Source organism: Hemicordylus capensis, chromosome 5 (assembly GCF_027244095.1).
Source record: "Hemicordylus capensis ecotype Gifberg chromosome 5, rHemCap1.1.pri, whole genome shotgun sequence".
NCBI classification, from domain to species: domain Eukaryota; kingdom Metazoa; phylum Chordata; class Lepidosauria; order Squamata; family Cordylidae; genus Hemicordylus; species Hemicordylus capensis.
In genome coordinates this window covers 13,464,633-13,482,291 of record NC_069661.1, presented here as the reverse complement: position 1 = coordinate 13,482,291, position 17,659 = coordinate 13,464,633, and the positions used below count along the sequence as shown (strand labels likewise).

The 17,659-nt window shown below is 44.3% G+C and overlaps 2 protein-coding genes across 2 annotated transcripts in view; both read right to left on the bottom strand.

Moving 5' to 3' along the window:
* The window catches only part of SDAD1 (SDA1 domain containing 1), a 30,768-nt gene extending 22,700 nt beyond the window's left edge, over positions 1-8,068 (bottom strand). Inside the window, exons 1-9 of the mRNA XM_053253026.1 lie at positions 7,864-8,068; positions 5,424-5,528; positions 4,632-4,730; positions 3,776-3,886; positions 3,338-3,409; positions 2,914-3,014; positions 2,443-2,500; positions 1,856-1,930; positions 19-120 (exon numbers count right to left, since the gene is read on the bottom strand). Coding sequence (XP_053109001.1) covers positions 19-120; positions 1,856-1,930; positions 2,443-2,500; positions 2,914-3,014; positions 3,338-3,409; positions 3,776-3,886; positions 4,632-4,730; positions 5,424-5,528; positions 7,864-7,953 — 813 coding nt within the window. The 5' untranslated portion in view covers positions 7,954-8,068. The remainder of the gene's footprint in view (positions 1-18; positions 121-1,855; positions 1,931-2,442; positions 2,501-2,913; positions 3,015-3,337; positions 3,410-3,775; positions 3,887-4,631; positions 4,731-5,423; positions 5,529-7,863) is intronic.
* Positions 8,069-10,261: 2,193 nt separating this feature from the next.
* LOC128326346 (C-X-C motif chemokine 10-like) lies at positions 10,262-16,958 on the bottom strand. Its single transcript, XM_053253028.1, has 4 exons — positions 16,851-16,958; positions 14,353-14,479; positions 13,332-13,421; positions 10,262-11,670 (listed from the first exon to the last, which is right to left on the bottom strand). The coding sequence occupies exons 1-4, from the start codon at positions 16,909-16,911 to the stop codon at positions 11,655-11,657; spliced, it is 294 nt and encodes a 97-aa protein (XP_053109003.1). The 5' UTR covers positions 16,912-16,958; the 3' UTR covers positions 10,262-11,654.
* Between the last annotated feature and the right edge of the window lie 701 nt (positions 16,959-17,659).

Here is a 17,659-nt window from a genome sequence, read left to right as displayed (position 1 = left end):
CTGACTTTCACTGCTCACCTTTAAGACCCGCATGGCTTTCTCCAGCTTCTTCTTGTTTTTTGTGGTTTTTCTTCCTGTGGAGTACCGCACCACCAGGTCTCTTGCTGTGGGGCCATCATCCTAGGAAAGGGAGATCAATTGGCAGAAGAGCGATCGAGAAGGCAAACCTGGCCTCGCATGAGAAAAAGCATGATGTCTGTTTTGTCAAGCACATCTCAAGTGGGCATCTAGAAAGCTGCTCTGTACCGGCACAGCAGTGCAAAAGTCAATGGAATTAAACATGAGGAATGCAAGCGGGAGCCAGGGGGGCGGGGGAGAATCAGAAGCCTAGCCTTTTCTCTAGCATGAGAGAAAGCTGGGCTAGAAGCCTTGCCCTGATGTCTCAATTTTCTACCCGCGGGGAACTTAGCATCCAATCGCATGCACCCTCAGCAGCAATCTGAAGTGGTATGCCCCAAACACGCAGTTTTACCCCATCAAAAGGAAGCATTGATGGGGGGAAGCATTTCATGAAAGCTATACTACTACAAATATTTACTGTAATTTAGCACCAAGAACCCATGGGTTCTACAGTAAGCAGAAAGGGAGTGGGAACTTGAAAGGATGAGGACTGCCTAGCAAAACATTAACACAAACTGTCCTGTTTCTCTCCCCACTGCCTCATTTCTCTTCCTCTCCTCCCCTCCCTTCTGTGTTCTCCTTTACTGCCAACCCCTGCTGGTTGTTAACATAAGAACAGCTCTGCTGGATCAGGCCCAAGGCCTATCTAGTCCAGCATCCTCTTTCACACAGTGGCCCACCGGATACCTTTGGGAAGCCCACAGACAAGACCTGAGGGCATGCCCTCTCTCTGGCTGCTGCTCCCCTGCAGCTCGTAGATTGAGAGGCATCGTGCTTCTGAGGCTGGAGGTGGCCCACAGCCACCAGACTAGTAGCCATTGATAGACCTGTCCTGCATGAATTGGTCTAAGCCCCTTTTAAAGCCATCCAAGCTGGTGACCATCACTACATCCCATGACAAAGAATTGCATAGATTAATTATGCACTGTGTGAAAAAGTACTTCCTCTTGTCAGTCCTAAATTTCCCAACCTTCAGGATGATCCCTGGTACACTAGAACCAGGAAAGAGAGAGAAAAATTTATCTCTGTTCACTCTCTCCACTCCATGCACATTTTTATACACCTCTATCATGTCTCCCCTTAGTTGCCTCTTTTCCAAACTAAAGAGCCCCAGATGCTGTAGCCTAAACCCATAAAGAAGGTGCTCCAGGCCCCTGATCATCTTGGTTGCCCTCTTCCGCACCTTTTCCAGTTCTACAATGTCCTTCTTAAGATATGGTGACTGAAACTGTACACAGTACTCCAGATGTGGCCATGAAGGATGGTGTCTCACCTTCTCTTCCTGTTGCCTTTTACTCCCCAGTGCTTGCTGCTTCAGAGCGAGCAGGGGTGGGGGTGGGTGGGATGTCATGCGTCCCTCTTGGAGCAATGAGTGAGGGGATGGGAAGCACCATGCATCCTCTCTTTCTAGTGCAGCAAGCAGGCTCTTGAGGGTGTGCATGCACACCTGAGGATGCATGGCATCCCCCCACCCGTCCGCCCTGAAACAGCGAGCACCAGGGAATAAAGTGTGCCAAGAGGAGGAGGTGGCAAGGCAGGGTACAGTGTGGTGAGCAGCTGGGTGCAGGATTTCTAATCCATTTCTAACAAGCACCGCTCAAAACTGTGGACTCTAAGCAGGTGCTGGCACTTGCCGTGGGCAGGTTCTTGGTGCTAAAATACGGACCACTTCTCAACAAAGGTTTGCAGAGCGAATTATGACTTATAAATAAATAAGAATACAAGATGCACGAACCTCCGATTCTGAATCGCTATCTTTTTTTTCATCTTCATCTTTCCCGAGAAAAAACTTCAAGCCAGCAACTTGTATCTGTATGGCCACAAGAAACGTGGGCAAAGGGAAGGGAAGAAACAAATCCAGAAGCAAGTGACTTTATGGGCAACCACTTCAGCAACTCAGATTGTGCTCTGCTGAACTAGTAAAGGCAGGACGGCATGGTCTTCTGCCACCAAAGGAGACCGCATCTTCAACCAGACCAAGTTGTTTATTACATTTCTAGCTTGCCTTTTCATTAGATGGCTGACAAGTCAAAGTGCTAACTCAGGGCTCAGCAACCTGTGGCATGGGTGCCAACAGTGGCACACTAAGTGATTTTGAGTGGCACACTGCTAGTCCAATTAACAGCACTCGGACCCAGGCAGGGTTTTCAGGAACTGAATGCTGGAAATTGGGGGCAGGAGAAGAAGGGCAACCCCCCACCGATGGTGGTGGTGCTTAGAATTTAGAACATCCTCTATTACTGGCACATGAAACCTTAAATTAGAGACTGAAAGACTGCTGACCTCGATGCTAACCATTTGTCCAAAATGCTAGTTTCTCACCTTTGTGACTTTCGAAAAGCAGGCTGTGGTGATGACATTCACTGTTTTGGCATCATTCCTGGAAAAACAAAACTGTTTACATAGGAACTGCCTTATACTGAGTCAGGCCACTGGTGCATCTAGCTCAGGATTGTCTACACAGACTGGCAGCAGCTTCTCCAAGGTTGCAGGCAGGAGTCTCTCTCAGCCCTATCTGGAGATGCTGCCAAGGATTGAACCTAGGGCCTTCTGCATACAAGCATGCAGACGCTCTTCCCAGAGTGGCCTCTAAGGAGAATATCTTGCAATGTTCACATGTGTAGTCTCCCATTCAAATGCAAGCCAGGACAGACCCTGTTTAGCAAAGGGGAAAATTCAGGCTCGCTACCACAAGACCAAATCTCTTCCCACCTTGCAATAAGAAACTATGACTACTTCAACACACTATCTCACTGCGTCTATGCTCACACCCGAAGTCTGTTTGTAACCTACCAGATATTCCTTCCGTAGAGCTCTATCATCACATCCAGCGATAGTTTGGCTGCAGTAGGGTTGCTGTCTCGTAGCATCGTGTACATAAAGCTCTGGAGTGTCTGGAAATCAAGATATAAATCTTTTCTTTTTTTCTCTTTGCAAAAAGACTATTCCCAGCATCAGCAAGAATAGCAATAGCACTTACATTTATATACCGCTCTATAGCTGGAGCTCTCTAAGCGGTTTACAATGATTTAGCATATTGCCCCCAACATTCTGGGTACTCATTTTACCGACCTCGGAAGGATGGAAGGCTGAGTCAACCTTGAGCCCCTGGTCAGGATTGAACTTGTAACCTTCTGGTTACAGGGCAGCAGTTTTACCACTGCGCCACCAGGGGCACCAAGAATCCAGAGTTGATCCGAAAACAGAGAGCCCTTACCGTGTTCATTTTGTTGTTCTTGTGTTTTGCATTTACATTTTTTATATCAGTCACAATGTGGGTGTACAAGGTCTGCCAAAACAAGCAAATAAGAACATCAGTGCTCAATGGCATTTGGAATAATATGCTCAAAAAGTCCCGAATTCCCCCAAGTAAAATGAAGTACAGCACATGTGGACAACTGGCAGCCTGAAGTCAATATTAAGTCAGTGATACAGCTTTGCCTGGCCCCTGCAACTCATTGCCACATCACGCTAAGCTCAGAGCAACCTGAATACAGAACTCTATTTGTGTTCATAACAGCCTGGTGTCATCTGAGCATCTCAGGCAGGATGAGCTGTGTACTAGCAGGTCCCAGATTCAAATCTCAACCCACAGAAACACAGGAAGCTAAGGCTGGGAACCAGGATGGCACAATACAAGAACTTCGCTACTCACTTTTCGTAAAAATTTGTCATGGCAGCGGAGAAGTTCAAAGAAGAGTTCCAGCAAGCTGGTGGGATTAATTAGGTTCTTGTTTCGCAACAGGATCAGTGCTTTGCAGAAGGTCTGCAAGGAAAAAAAATATTACTACAAACATGTATTGTATATAGCATTTTACAGCTGAGAACTACAATTTCTCTAGATTCAAATGTAGAACAAAGGACAACCACATGGTATCTCCATATGACATTAACAAGGAGAGAGGAGAGCTGGTCTTGTGGTAGCAAGCATGACTTGTCCCCTTTGCTAAGCAGGGTCCACCCTGGTTGCATATGAAAGGGAGACTAGAAGTGTGAGCTCTATAACAGATTCCCCTCAGGGGATGGAGCTGTTCTGGGAAGAGCAGAAAAGTTCCAAGTTCCCTCTCTGGCATCTCCAAGATAGGGCTGAGAGAGATTCCTGCCTGAAACCTTGGGGGGTGGGTGGGAGCCACTGCGAATCTGTGTAGACAATACTGAGCTAGATAGACCAATGGTTTGACTCAGTATATGGCAGCTTCCTAAATAATATCTTCTCATACAGAGGGAAGAAAGGAATGTACTCCTGAATATAAAGCAAGAGTCCAGCCTGATTTATATTACCTACAGGAGTATCAAACATTATTTGCCCGTGTTCACATTAACACAGTTAGGAAAAATTGAAATTGGCTATCCATAGGGCTGGCCACACAAGGGATCAACCTATTTTATTCCAAAAAAAGAATTGTCCTAACCGCTTAGATCTTAAAGTGCGTCTTCCCCAGTTGCATTCCATGTTACCAGATAGCCCTAGACTCAAATCAGCAAATAATAGTACTAAACATCAGACTCACCATCCGAAGATCTGGATCTAAGATCGTGTGATTGTATGAGAGCAGTTCCTTCAGTTGCTGTGGAAAGTCTGCAAGACGTTTAGGGTAGCAATGGCCAACCTGTTTCAAAAGAAGAAAAACGTGACAGAAAATGTGCCCATCTCCACAATTTGAGAATGGGCTCTAAAGGAGTGAGGGGAGGAAGCCACGGAATGCTTACCTCCCTCGCACACAAGCAGACCTCCTTCCTTGGGCGGGTGGCTCGCCCGCCAAATGAGCACCAGCTGCTGCCAGTAGCTCCGAGGGCCAGGGTGTTGGGACGCGTCACCCCGCTCCCCCCTCAGAGCTCCGAGTGCAGGGTGCATTATAGGGATCTCCCCTCCCCTAGTCTGCCAGCTGCGGCTGCTTGCAGCTGCAGTTAACACACGGTTTTTAAAAAAGGGGGGGTCGGATAGCTCTCGCTCTCCTAACCCCTTTTTCAAAGGAGGCTTCATAGGCGGGTTTGTTGCCATGGTGCCACCAGGATCGGGCACAATCCTGGCGTTTCATATGCGCCTGCAAACCAGGCTGGGCTCTCAATGTGTCCATGGCACCTATGTTTCGAGAATTCAAACAAAACCATGCCTGATGATGCAATTAGCCTCAAGGCATGTCATATTTCTCTATCGTATCTGTATCCCAGCAACAACTGCTTAACTGCTTGTCTGGATCAACTGTAAATAAAAGAAAAACCTCTAAATGTTTAATCTCATCTAAGCAGGACTCCTGCCTCACTCCCCATCTCAAACAAAGAATACTGGTATTCTACTTTACCTGTGCCAAGAACATCACCAGTTCAGCCAATTTTTTGCTGGGCTTATTTGGCTGCAGTTTGAATATCTCCACATTAGACTGATAATGGCGATACTGCTGAAGAAACTAAGTCAAAACAAACACACACAAAGAAAACACACACATTACTTCTATTGTAGTTTATGGGGCACAAATTTCTGAATTCTTATTTGACCCTCCACTGGGGCAGGAAAGATTATAGGAAGCAAAGAAGAGATTCTTTATATTAGAAAAGGTCAATGAAGCTGTAACATATAATAGGACTATGCAATTACACTTTGCAGTTGGAGATTTTTACTATGTCATATTTGGGACTGAACTAATATTTATTTATTTATCAAATTTTTATTTATCAAATAGACAATGATTCAAAGATCTCAAGCGGTGGGGATATGTGCATATACTTGAAATAGTTACTGGGATAAGGGGCTATGCTTCTGCTAACAATTTATCTACAGATCAGGAAAGCTTTGCCAATTCTCCGCCTTTTGATTATATTAACATCTGGAAAGACTGTTAAATGAGGTTGTTTTGCAATCTAGTAGATATCTAAGTTTATGTGTTTTGTAGAAAAGGTCGCATTAGTTATGCATGATGCTGTTCTATTACAAGTAGAATCTTAGAGAGCGCCTTCTTCTTTTGCATGATCCCCACCACACGTTAAGATCATATGAGGAGGTCCATCTCCAGTTAACACACCGGTATAGCTTGTGGTGACTCAGTAGCCATCTCTGTAGCTGCCCCTGGGTTGTGGAATGTGCTCCTGACAGAAATCTGTAGCTTGAGTTCATTGTTGGCCTTCAAGAGAGCCCTTAAAACCTATCTGTTTGGCCTGGGCTTCCAGGGTTTTAAAACTGTTTTTAATTTTTCAATTGTTAATGGTTTTAAACTGTTTAAAAATTTGTTTTGTATTGATTGTTTTTAAGGTGACCAATGTGGGTTTTGTTTTTGCTGCTGTGCACCGTCCAGAGCCGTTTGGATGGGGTGGTATACACATGTAATTAATTAATTAAATGATTGTTATGTGTTGTGTTAATTTAATTAATAAATAATTTCATCTCCTGCTGCCATCTTATTTATCCTTTAAACAAACTGTTCTATTTCTTTTTAAAATCCCTTAGAAACGAAAAATTCCAAGACAGCCACATCTTAAAACCTGAGAATCCTTCTTCCCATCTCATCAACATGAATGTGATCAGTGATTAACTCAAGCCACATTCACATGTTATGTTCAACACTAGTACAAGTGTACAGCGGTACAGTGATTTATATGTTATGTTGAACGCAGGTAAAGCAGTACACTTCCTATCTGTATCATGCATTTGAGGGACCTGTACTCAGGTACAGTGATTCTCACAAAACATGTACGACAACAGATATCTGTACACTCGTACAACATAATGTCTGAATGAGTCAGAAGCTGAACAGTGGTGGGATCAGGAAAAATATTGAGGGGGGCTCAGAAGGGGCAAAGTGCATTCCTGGGTGGGTGAGCTGTGTCCCACGTTACTTTTCCGAAACATAAATTGGGGGCGGGAGGGACTTTTCTAAGGGGTCACTTGCCCTCTCTCTGGAACCAGTGTTCTCTCTAACAGGGATTCCCAGATGTTGCCGACTACAACTCCAAGAATCCCCAGGTGCAATGGCTTTTGCTTGGGGATTCTGGGAGTTGTAGTCAACAACATCTGGGGATCCCTGCTAGAGGGAACACTGTCTGGAACCACCCTTGGTGGGAACTAGAGATCACCAAGCTTGACTAAAGCAATTCCTGAATATTTCACTCCCCTCATGCCAATATTTTTCATGAAAACTAAATCTCCATTGATTTCATTTTAAAAAATAAAGTTTATTAGATCATTATGTTGTCTTCATCCTGCCTTTGAAAAAAATGCTGTCCACTGTATGAGGTTTCAAGACTGAAGCATGGTTACTAGCTTTTGAAGATCATTTCTGGCCACTGGTACTCCTTCAGCTCTCCAGCAAAGGTTCCTGAACATTCTCAGTGCAAGAGCAACTTTCTCAGAGTCCGGGGCCCTTTTGTGACCTGCCTTAACAACTTCTTCTGGAATGTCAGAAAACCTTGCAGCATTCAATCCATAAGCTTTTGGGACCCACTCCTTTAATGGATTTGCAGAGGAGGGTGAGGGAATCTCCACTGATCTGATTTCAATGGTCTCCTGAAGACTGAAGCCCATTCCTGGGACCAATCCTGGAGACTGGCAGCCCTAGTGGCACTCTGCAAATGCTCAGATGCACTTTTCTAGTTACTATTATACAAGCCTTCATATTCAAAATGGAATGGCTGACTCTACCGAGCGGGGGGCTTTCCTTTCCTCCCCACAGGTGGCACCGTAGTGGCAGCAAGCGAGGGTTGCCTACACGTTGCCTACCACTACTACTCTGTCCCCAGGCAGTTCCTCACCTCCTCGGTGTATGCAGGCGGGTCCCGCTTAATCAAATTCTGCAGCTGCGGCAGATTGCTGGGCAACTTGTTGTTATTCCGACCGGCCATGATCCCGACACCCGGAAAACCAGGCAGCAGTCTTCAACAACCTCCAGTCCTCTCTAACCGGAAGAGCCACATGGGCCGTCATGTGGGCGCCGCCATCTTGGATGGCGTGTACGGCTCCTGCGAAGGGTCACGCTTCCTTCAAACACGACCGTATTATTAGCACAGCTCCCCTTACCGGGTATACATACAAGACCATTTTTCATTTCTTTTCTCTCTGTGTGTCTTTAAAAGCAAATACGAGGGAAAGTGTGCATGCCATGCAATGTTGTTCTCGGCGAGTCTTAAAAAAGCAGACTCTCTCCTGCCTTCCAGTATTTTGGCCAATGAGTGCAGAAGCAGTGGGATAACTCGCAAGTACTAAGTGCTTGCCTTGTGAGAGGGAAAAATGTTTCATGAATACTGAATCCAGTTAAATATCTTTAAACCTAGTAGGCTTAGGGTTCTAGTTGGGTTCTGGCTGTTTTGCATTAATTCTCCTCACTCCTCCTTAATTCTCCTCACTCCTCCTTAATTCTCCTCACTCCTCCTCACTCTCTCAGGGCAGCTAGAAATGTTGCACTGAAGGATAAGGAGGTGTGATGAGGAGAGTTACTGCAAAACAGCCAGAACCCACCCAACAAGAGGAAAGAGCCTACTAGGTTTCTAGCTATGGAATTTAGTCCAAAGGTTCTTAAACCTAAGGGTCCTCGGATACTGCTGAACTACAACTCCCATCATCCATTGTAGCCGGGGATGATGGGAGTTGTAGTCAACCTCTGGGGACCCAAGTTTAGTCCGAGACTAAGGGGAGAGGAGAGCTGGAATGTTTATCCAAGAGATTAACAGCTGGTCCCTAAATAGCCTGTGGACACAGAGAGAGAGAGAACCTTCAGGATAAATATGGACCCATGAAATCTCCTTTGACTGAAGCAACCTTGAAGTTTCCTTAGTTGCTCTTGTCAAGTCAGCACAGTAGTCCCTATTGAGACTGGGTCTACACATGCAGAAAAATGAGGGGTTAAAGAGATGGTGAAGCTGACTCTACCACTGGAATTCCCCACCTTGGTGTGGAATGGAAAATGCCTTTTCAGAAAGCTGCTTTGTAATTGCTTTGTAGAAAGTGTGTTTGCAAGTCAGTGCCTCTGTGGGATGGAAAAGTACAGACCCAAAGAAAGTGTTCAGTCAGCTATCTGCCCAGAGCAGAATAAGTGGGGGTTTGCAGCAGCGGGGAGAGATAGGCTCCCCTGAATAGTAACTGTATTGTTCTAGGAATGTGAAGGCTTCTCCTATTAATTAATTATCTCTCTGCTGTGAAATAGAAACTTAGAGAGCAAAGTCCAGCCTCTATGCAAGCATATGTACGAATGTAATGAACTGATTGGTTCTTTGGGGCTGAATGTTGACGCCTAATTGTGTAGTAATGCCAAATTATAAAAACTTGTGACCCAGGCAGCTGGGCACGTCTCTCAGGTTTTACCGTTAGGTACTGGGAGCGTCACCAGCGCTGGTTTTCAATAAACGGTGATTTTGCTTCCTTCAATCATCCTTTGTTTGCCTGGTTTGTGGTTCTGAGGAATTTGTTGGCCCTCAGGTAACATTGGGTCATCAATTATGTGCCAGGGATGATGGGAGTTGTAGTCCAATAACATCTAGGAACCCATTGTGAACCCCTGTGTTCTACTATATCTTACTGCAGGTAAATGTAAAGTTTGCCATCAAGTTGATGTCAACTCCTGGCGACCACAGAGCCCTGTGGTCGTCTTTGGTAGAATGCAGGAGGGGGTTACCATTGCCATCTCCCATGCAGTATGAGATGATGCCTTTCAGCATCTTCCTGTATCACTGCTGCCCGATATTCTGGGAAACATACTGCTGCGCCATTATGTGGCTAGGAGTTACCAATTTAAATTGCTTCCCATGTAAAACAAACAAAACAAAACTCTGTGTAAAATAAATGGTCTAGTGTAGAGTTGGTGCATTCCATCTGCCCCCTCATTCTTCTGTAGACCAGGTCTGTAGGAAGGGTGATCTGGCTTGCCTGCAAGGGGCAAGCTTGCAAGGGTGGTGAGGATAAAGGAGAAGGCTAATCCACAATGTCCATCAGTCCAGTTTGCCCAGCTGGTTCTAGCCCCAGTCCAGAGATCCACAAGTGTTGCCTGGAGCTTTCTCATTTGAGGTTTTTAAAAACTGTCCTTCAGTTTTTTTCAACGTCCGAGAAGAGGCTAAGTCAGATTTCTGGAATCTTGTGCTTGCATACTTTTAATAATTATATATTTTCCCCAAAATGAATTAAACATCTACCGGTGAATGACAGTATAAAAAACACAGGTTGTGCTTTTATAATATTTTATTCATATTATTAGGTAGTTCCCATGTTTAGAAAAACTTTGCAAACAAGCACAGGTTACATTTCTGCAAACTATGTATTCTGACCATTTGCTCAGACTACATTTCTTAAATTTAATTATGTACATTGCACTAAAAGTGTGGTTAATCTGTACTGTCCTAAATACATGACATTATTAGTTTAATGTTGTAAACTTTCTCAGATTTTATAGATGTTATGAGATTTAATTTTCCCCTTACTGGCAAAGCTAACTCTCTGTGCTCTGTGACATTTGTTAAAAGCTACTGTGTCTCTATTATTTCATATGGCAAAATATGCTGGTTCCTAAACATGCTTCTTAAAGGGCACATGTTAGAGCAAGGCTTCCCAACATTGGGTCCCCAGAATCAGTTGGTTCCCAGATCATCCCTCAGTCATTGTGGCTGGGGATGATGGGCATTGTAGTCCAACCATATCTGGGAACTAAAGGCAGGGAACCCTTGAAGCAATAAAATTTGCTCATAAGGAAGTGGTCTAGCTGCAAAAGGAAGCATGATGATGAGGCGCAAACTGTTACCACATGCCACCTGTAGGGGGTGACAGAGACCATTTTAAAATCCGTATCAGTAGCCCTTCGCATTTATCTGGGCAGGGTTGTAAAAGAGCTACTAGGCATGCCTGTGAATTAGGAACAGGAAGCTGCCATATACTGAGTCAGACCACTGGTCTATCTAGCTCAGTACTGTCTATCCAGACTGGCAGCGGCTTCTACAAGGCTGCAGGCAGGACTCTCTCTCAGCCCTATCTTGGAGAAGCCAGGGAGGGAACTTGAAACCTTCTGCTCTTCCCAGAGCATCCCCATCCCCTGAGGGAATTATCTGACAGTGCTCACCTGTGGTCTGTGGTCTCCCTTTCAAATGCAACCAGGGTGGACCCTGCTTAGCTAAGGGGACAAGTCATGCCTGCACCATGTGACTAGCTTTCCTCCCTTTCCTCCAGCTCTCTTTGTTTTTACTTGTCTTTGGATAATAGACTATAGCTCTATTGTCAAGAAATCCCACCCTGCATTTACTGAACGTGAGGAACGGGACTCAGGCGTTTAAAAGAACAAAGTGGCGATGCCAGGCGAGCCTCATGAACAGGGAGGGACACAGAGAACTGCACTGGTTCTCACAGCAAAAACAGAGGTGCAAGATTCAGGGTATTGACTCTTCCGGACCCAACACATACACACACAGGGGACAGCATCTGTGTTTTTAAAGGAATGCAGTGCTAGCAAGAAAAGTTAATCTGACTTTGGCCCGCAGAGCATTTTTGAAACTTTGAAAATCCATCCAGGAATCAAAACGCCGTTGCTCTATTGAGGTAACCTGCCAGTCAATCTTCTTTGTCTCTCTTATGACCGTTTTGATCTGCATGGACAAGAAAACAAAATGGGAAAGGTCAAGACAAGAGCACATTCTTAGCCCAGGCCACTGGTTTCAGCAGAATCACGATCTCAGAAAGGTTTTAGGTGGCTTTAGAACATGCTCCCCTCCCTGCTGAAATAAGGGCTCTGCCAACTCTGACTTTTGATTAGACTGTTAATTTATAAATTGTTTTTAAATTGTATTTAAAATATTGCATTGTTTAAAATTTTATTGTTAGTTTTAAATTTTTATGTTGTAAAAATGCATCAAATAAATGCATCAAATAAATAAATAAATATTTAACGTTTGCATTTGTGCATGTATGCATGTGCTGTCTGTCACCAGTGCACAATCCATCTCCTGCAATCCACACATATCCAAAACTTAGGTTTGCCAGCTTTTCTTTTACAAAATCCAGATGCTTCAAAATGTTTGCCTCTGGGCATGTACAAAACACTCTTAGGGGACTAAAGTGTTTTAAATTGATCCAAGGCTCTCTGAATATGTGCAAAGTGTCTACTTGAGGGAAACCAAGTTGTTTTAAAGTCCTATTGACAACAAAGTTCTTAAAAATGGATTTCCTTTTGGGAAAGGAAAGTTTCTTTAAAAATAAAAAAGGGACCCAAGGACACAGTGCTTCTGAGCATGTGCAGAATGTCCCCCCAAAGGATGCAATTTTTCTTTTAAACTTTGCACTTGATAAGGGGGAAAGTGAAGTCTAACAACTCCCCTCCCCCCAACTTTACATCTGCCCAGAGGAGGAGATTCAAACCTGGCCAGTTAAATGTTCAACTTAATCCTGTAACAGTCTTCTCTAGGTGTCCCTTCCCATCCACACCACAGGCAGCTTTGAGCACAGGACTAGTACAGGCTGTGTGCCATCCATGTACCAGGAATTTGGGCACTCATAAAGGTTTGAAGATACTAGCTTTGCTGGCACAGATGCTAACCAAGCATGTGGGAATTTGATGCCCAGATGTGCCACCCTGTAGTAGAAGTTAAGCACTGAGCTGTGGATGTCTGGAGTGGAGTGCTGGGTCTGGAGGATGTGGGGGGCAGTACCCAGGCTCAAATCTCTGCTCAGCCATGAAGTTCACTGTATGGATAAATACATGTGGATCTCATCACCCGCAGCCTTGCATATCCACAGCTGGGCAATGGATCCGACCTCGGTATACGTGGGTGTAAAAAGGGTTAAAATCCACAGATCTGTGGTTCCTAGGTGGCTGGAAATGACCTCCAAGGTCATTTCTGACCACCATTCTGCTCAAAGAAGCCATTTTGTGGCTCTTGTTTTTGTTTCGTTTTTTTACTTCTCTCCCCCCCACCACCCACCCATGACTTTTCATGGAAAAATCAGCAAAATTTGGAGTTGGAGGGGGCATTGCTGGACACCTGGAGAGCATAACACGGTACTTTATTTCACGTATTGCTGCTTTTTATTTGCTTTTTTTTTTTTTTGCCCTCCAGGAACCTACCCTCCCAGTTGCCATTGACTTAAGGTCTTATTATCTGCGGTTTCGTTATGTGCGGAAATTGGCAGGAAACGGAACCTCCGTGGATAACAAGGTACAAATGTTACAATAATTACAACAGCAACAGCAACAGCAACTACAAAATTGTCTCCTGCAAGTGTTGGGATTCCCACCCCTGCTTTTGCTTACCCTTTTGTCTGGATCATTTTCAAGATCTGCCGCACCATTTTAGATCCTGGGTTCAGGCACTGCTCCTCTCCAGAGGGCTTCAGTGTTGCGCTGGGGTTGGGGAGAGGAAGAATGAATTCCATGTAATTATAATTTCTCATTAGCCCTATTCACATGTTATATTCAACGCTTGTACAATCTGCATACAGTGCATACAGGTACGGATCTGTATACAGGTAAATATTGAGCTTATTTACAGCAGTACACTTCCTATCTGTATCCTGCATTTTAGTGACCTGCACCCAGGTTCACTTTTAAAATGAACACGAGTACAGTCATTCACACAAAAACAAGTATGAGTAAACAGAACATGGGTACTACATAATGTCCGAATAAGGCTAAAGGTTTTCAGTGGTGTCAGTTCACGCATTTAGTTGCCAGGCATTAAGTACTGAGAAATTCCATGAGATAATTGCATGTATGAACCATCCCTAAGATTCACCAATTCTTACTACTATGGTTTAGCAAGTGGGGAAATGACTTGAATAGCAAGCCAGAGGTTGCCGGTTTGAATCCTCGCTGATATGTTTCCCAGACTATTTGAAACTCTTATATTGGGCAGCAGCGATATAGGAAGATGCTGAAAGGCATCATCTCATACTGCATGGGAGATGCCAATGGTAAGCCCGTCCTGTATTCGACCAAAGAAAACCACAGGACTCTGTGGTCACCAGGAGTTGACATCGACTCGACGGCACACTTTACTTTACTTTTTACAAGCATGGTACATTTATTTGGAAGTACGGTTCCAGTGGAGCTTACTTCCAAATACAGGTATGCCTCCACCAAAAAACACTGTAACTCAGGGGTTGTCAGACTTGGGTCCTCAGATGTTGTTGACAACTCTGATTGTGGCTGGGGATGATGGGAGTTGTAGTCCAACATCACTTGGGGACCCAAGTTTGAGAACTCCAGAGTTAAATCTGTCTGTGATTTATTAAGCCCATATCTGCCTTGCTCAGCTGTGTGATTCATTACTTACATAATCTCAACATGGTCACAGGAAGAGGTTACAGGGTGCATTTCAACTTTTTTTAATAGATTGATTGGAACAAAACTGGAGCCTTGAGACAGGCATTTGCAGCGTCCCTTCCCAGAGATCACGACTCCTAAAGAATATAGGCAAAAGACTGAGATGTTAGCAAAGGCACCCCTGCAGACTCACAAGTCAAAGCAACATCCTAGAAGAATTACTTGAGGTGGGTTCTTTCATCTTGTTTCTCTGTGCATTGTCACTACTTGCTAATTTACAAGAATCAAGTGAAAACTTGCATGTTGAATCAGCTATCCCACTAATTAAAAACCACAAAGAATTCCACCACAACCAACTCAGACACAATAAGCTGGTTCATATGATCTTTAATAAGGTAGAAGGACAAGTGTCCCATCCAAGTCTGGGCTGTGATTGTGTGCTCGTGAAAAGTAGCAGGGGTTGGGGGAGCGATAGTCTGCAAGGTTCATGCTGGGTAGGAGGGCTCCATCCTACCCAGAAGTTGTACCTTGCTGTTGAATGAAGTTGGAGGAATGGGTTTTGAAGTGGCAGGGATAATTCGTTCCCCGCAATTGGAATTAGGGGATGTAAGGCTAAAGTGGCTTTGAGATTATCATGTTCTGACTATGTACCTGTTTCAGCAGTCCCATAATGCCTGTGTTGGAAGTGAAGGACTTTGCTCTGTCTCATGTCTCAATGACAGAGGTGGACAGACTAGTGAGTCAGAGGGCTAGAGAGGTCAAGACATTGGTCATCCCTTCTCTACTGCTCTGACACTATCCCTTTGATATGTAGATTGCTATTCTTAGAGACTTCCTTCCTTCCAGCCACTTCCTTCTTCCTCTTCCTTCCCTTTCCCTTCCTTCTCCCTTGCAACATGCAAGCTCCTCTCTCCCTGTACCATGTGTGCAGAGATGCATCCATGTGCATCCAGCCAGCTAGCTAGATTAGAGATCTTGTCTCTCCACTTTACTATCTAGAATGGAGTTCTCTAATAAATACTCCTTATATTGATTTGAAACTATGAACTGGCTCCAGGTTATTTTGCTCTCAGCATACGCGAATGCCTGGGCAGACTCCGCTGTGTTGTGCCTCTGTGCACTCTGCTGTATTAGAAGGGTATCTCTTACCAGAGAAAATTTCCAATAGCCTGCTCAGTCAGGGGCCGACACCCAGACATAGAGGGAAGAACCCTCCAAATATTAAATGTTGATTTGATAAAATTTGGGAGTAACTAGTGCAGGTGCAGGACAAGCTAGAAGCCTCTGCTCGTCCAAATTAAAAGTGTTTCTTCTTAGAATGTCGGTTACCCTTTATTGATATATTTATCAAATTTGTACACTACCCCAAACTTTCGTCTCTGGGCGGTTAACAACAATACTTTTTAAATTTTATTGATGCCAAAAGACCTGCATAGATAAGACCTGAAAGGCTGGACATTAATTTTATTTGCTAACTCAATTTACACATTTTCTACATGGATTAACTGAAGTACAAAATGATCCTGAGGTGTTATATTTAATTGTTCCTGAGCTGAGGTGGGGTTTTTTTTGGTCATTTGTTTTCTTTTGTACATTTCTGCAGAAATTAAAAGTATACAGTGTATTAAAAAGGTCATGTAGTTTAGTGGACACTCAAAGTTGGTCCACTTGCACAAGGCTACAGGATAGTTCTGCGTCATTCCCTGCAATATATATGGACTGAAGAGGAGTTTTCACAGAAGGAGTTTTTCACAGGTTGCCTAAGTGTACTCTGTTGCAACCAGTGCGACATTAGTCTGGAATGCAAGCTCCTGACTGACTTAGAGGAACTAGCTAGCACAACATCCTTGCATTCGTGCAACTTTTGCAAACAAAGAAATTATTGCAATGATAGGAAAAATCCTCAGTGCTTTCTCCTTCAAAATCAAATGTAACCTGTAATGCTCAGGGGACCAGAAGGGGAGTGTATAACAACATCATGTTTTTAGGAGCTCAGGTGACCTCTGGGATTTTCCCAGTACTGCCTAGAGGTTATTCACCAGAGGTGAGAATCTACCTAGAAGCAAGGGCAACAGCCTATTGGTTGAATAATGTGATGGCAGAAGGTGAAAGGAATAATAGGAACATAGGAAGCTGCCATATACTGAGTCAGACCATTGGTCTATCTAACTCCGTATTGTCTACACAGACTGGCAGCAGCTTCTCCAGGGTTGCAGGCAGGAATCTCTCTCAGCCCTATCTTGGAGAGGCTGCCAGGGAGGGAACTTGAAACCTTCTGCTCTTCCCAGAGCGGCTCCATCCCCTAAGGGGAATATCTTACAGTGCTCATATGTGGTCTCCCATTCAAATGCAACCAGGGTGGACCCTGCTTAGCTAGGGGGTCAATTCATGCTTGCTACCACAAAAACAGCTCTCCTCTCCTCAATAATCAATCAATAATCAGGGTGGATCCAGCAAACAGGCAATAGCTTTGCGGCAAATCCTCCAATTTCTAGTATTGCCTCTTACCTTGAATCCCTGTTCCAAGCAAGATGGCCAAGCAAAGGAAAACAGCAAAGGTTCTGCTCATGGTGCTGATGCTGGAGGTTCCTTTGGGTTGTTCTGTATGATGTCTTCTGGTGGATCATGGATGCTGAGTTCCTAGGGAATATTTATACTAAGAAGCTTGTTCTCTCCTCAGAGCTGATTGGTCTCCAAAGAAGTGTCTTGTCAGCAATCCTTACTGTACAGCCCACCTGGAGTGCCCCCAGCTATCAACAAACCAGTGCAAAGATAATCCCTTTATGAGAAATCCTTGATTTCTCATACAAGAAGTGGGACAATTTTCACTTTCAGTTGTGATTAGGAAGTGGTCAGATTGCATGATATAAGTGCCACCGATTATTACAAAGATATGGGCTTGGAAATTTTTAGCTAGACATGTTGAACTCAGAAAGTTATAATAAAGCATGAAACAACTATCGAAAGAAGAAAGGGAAGAAAGAACAGAATCAGGATTTTCATTGTTTCCCCCCAGATTCATTTCTGCTGAAAATGCACTTGTTGCTTTAAGGGTCCAGCTTGTTAACATGGTCTATGGCTTCTCCAAGGTTGCAGGCAGGAATCTCTCTCAACTCTATCTTGGAGATGCTGCCAGGGAGGGAACTTGAAACCTTCTGCTCTTCTCAGAGTGGCTCCATCCCCTGAGGGGAATATCTGACAGTGCTCAGATGTGGTCTCACATTCAAATGCAACCAGGGCAGACCCTGCTTAGTTAAGGGGACAAGTCATGTTTGTTACCACAAGACCAGCTCTCCTCTAAGACCTGCTCTCCTCTT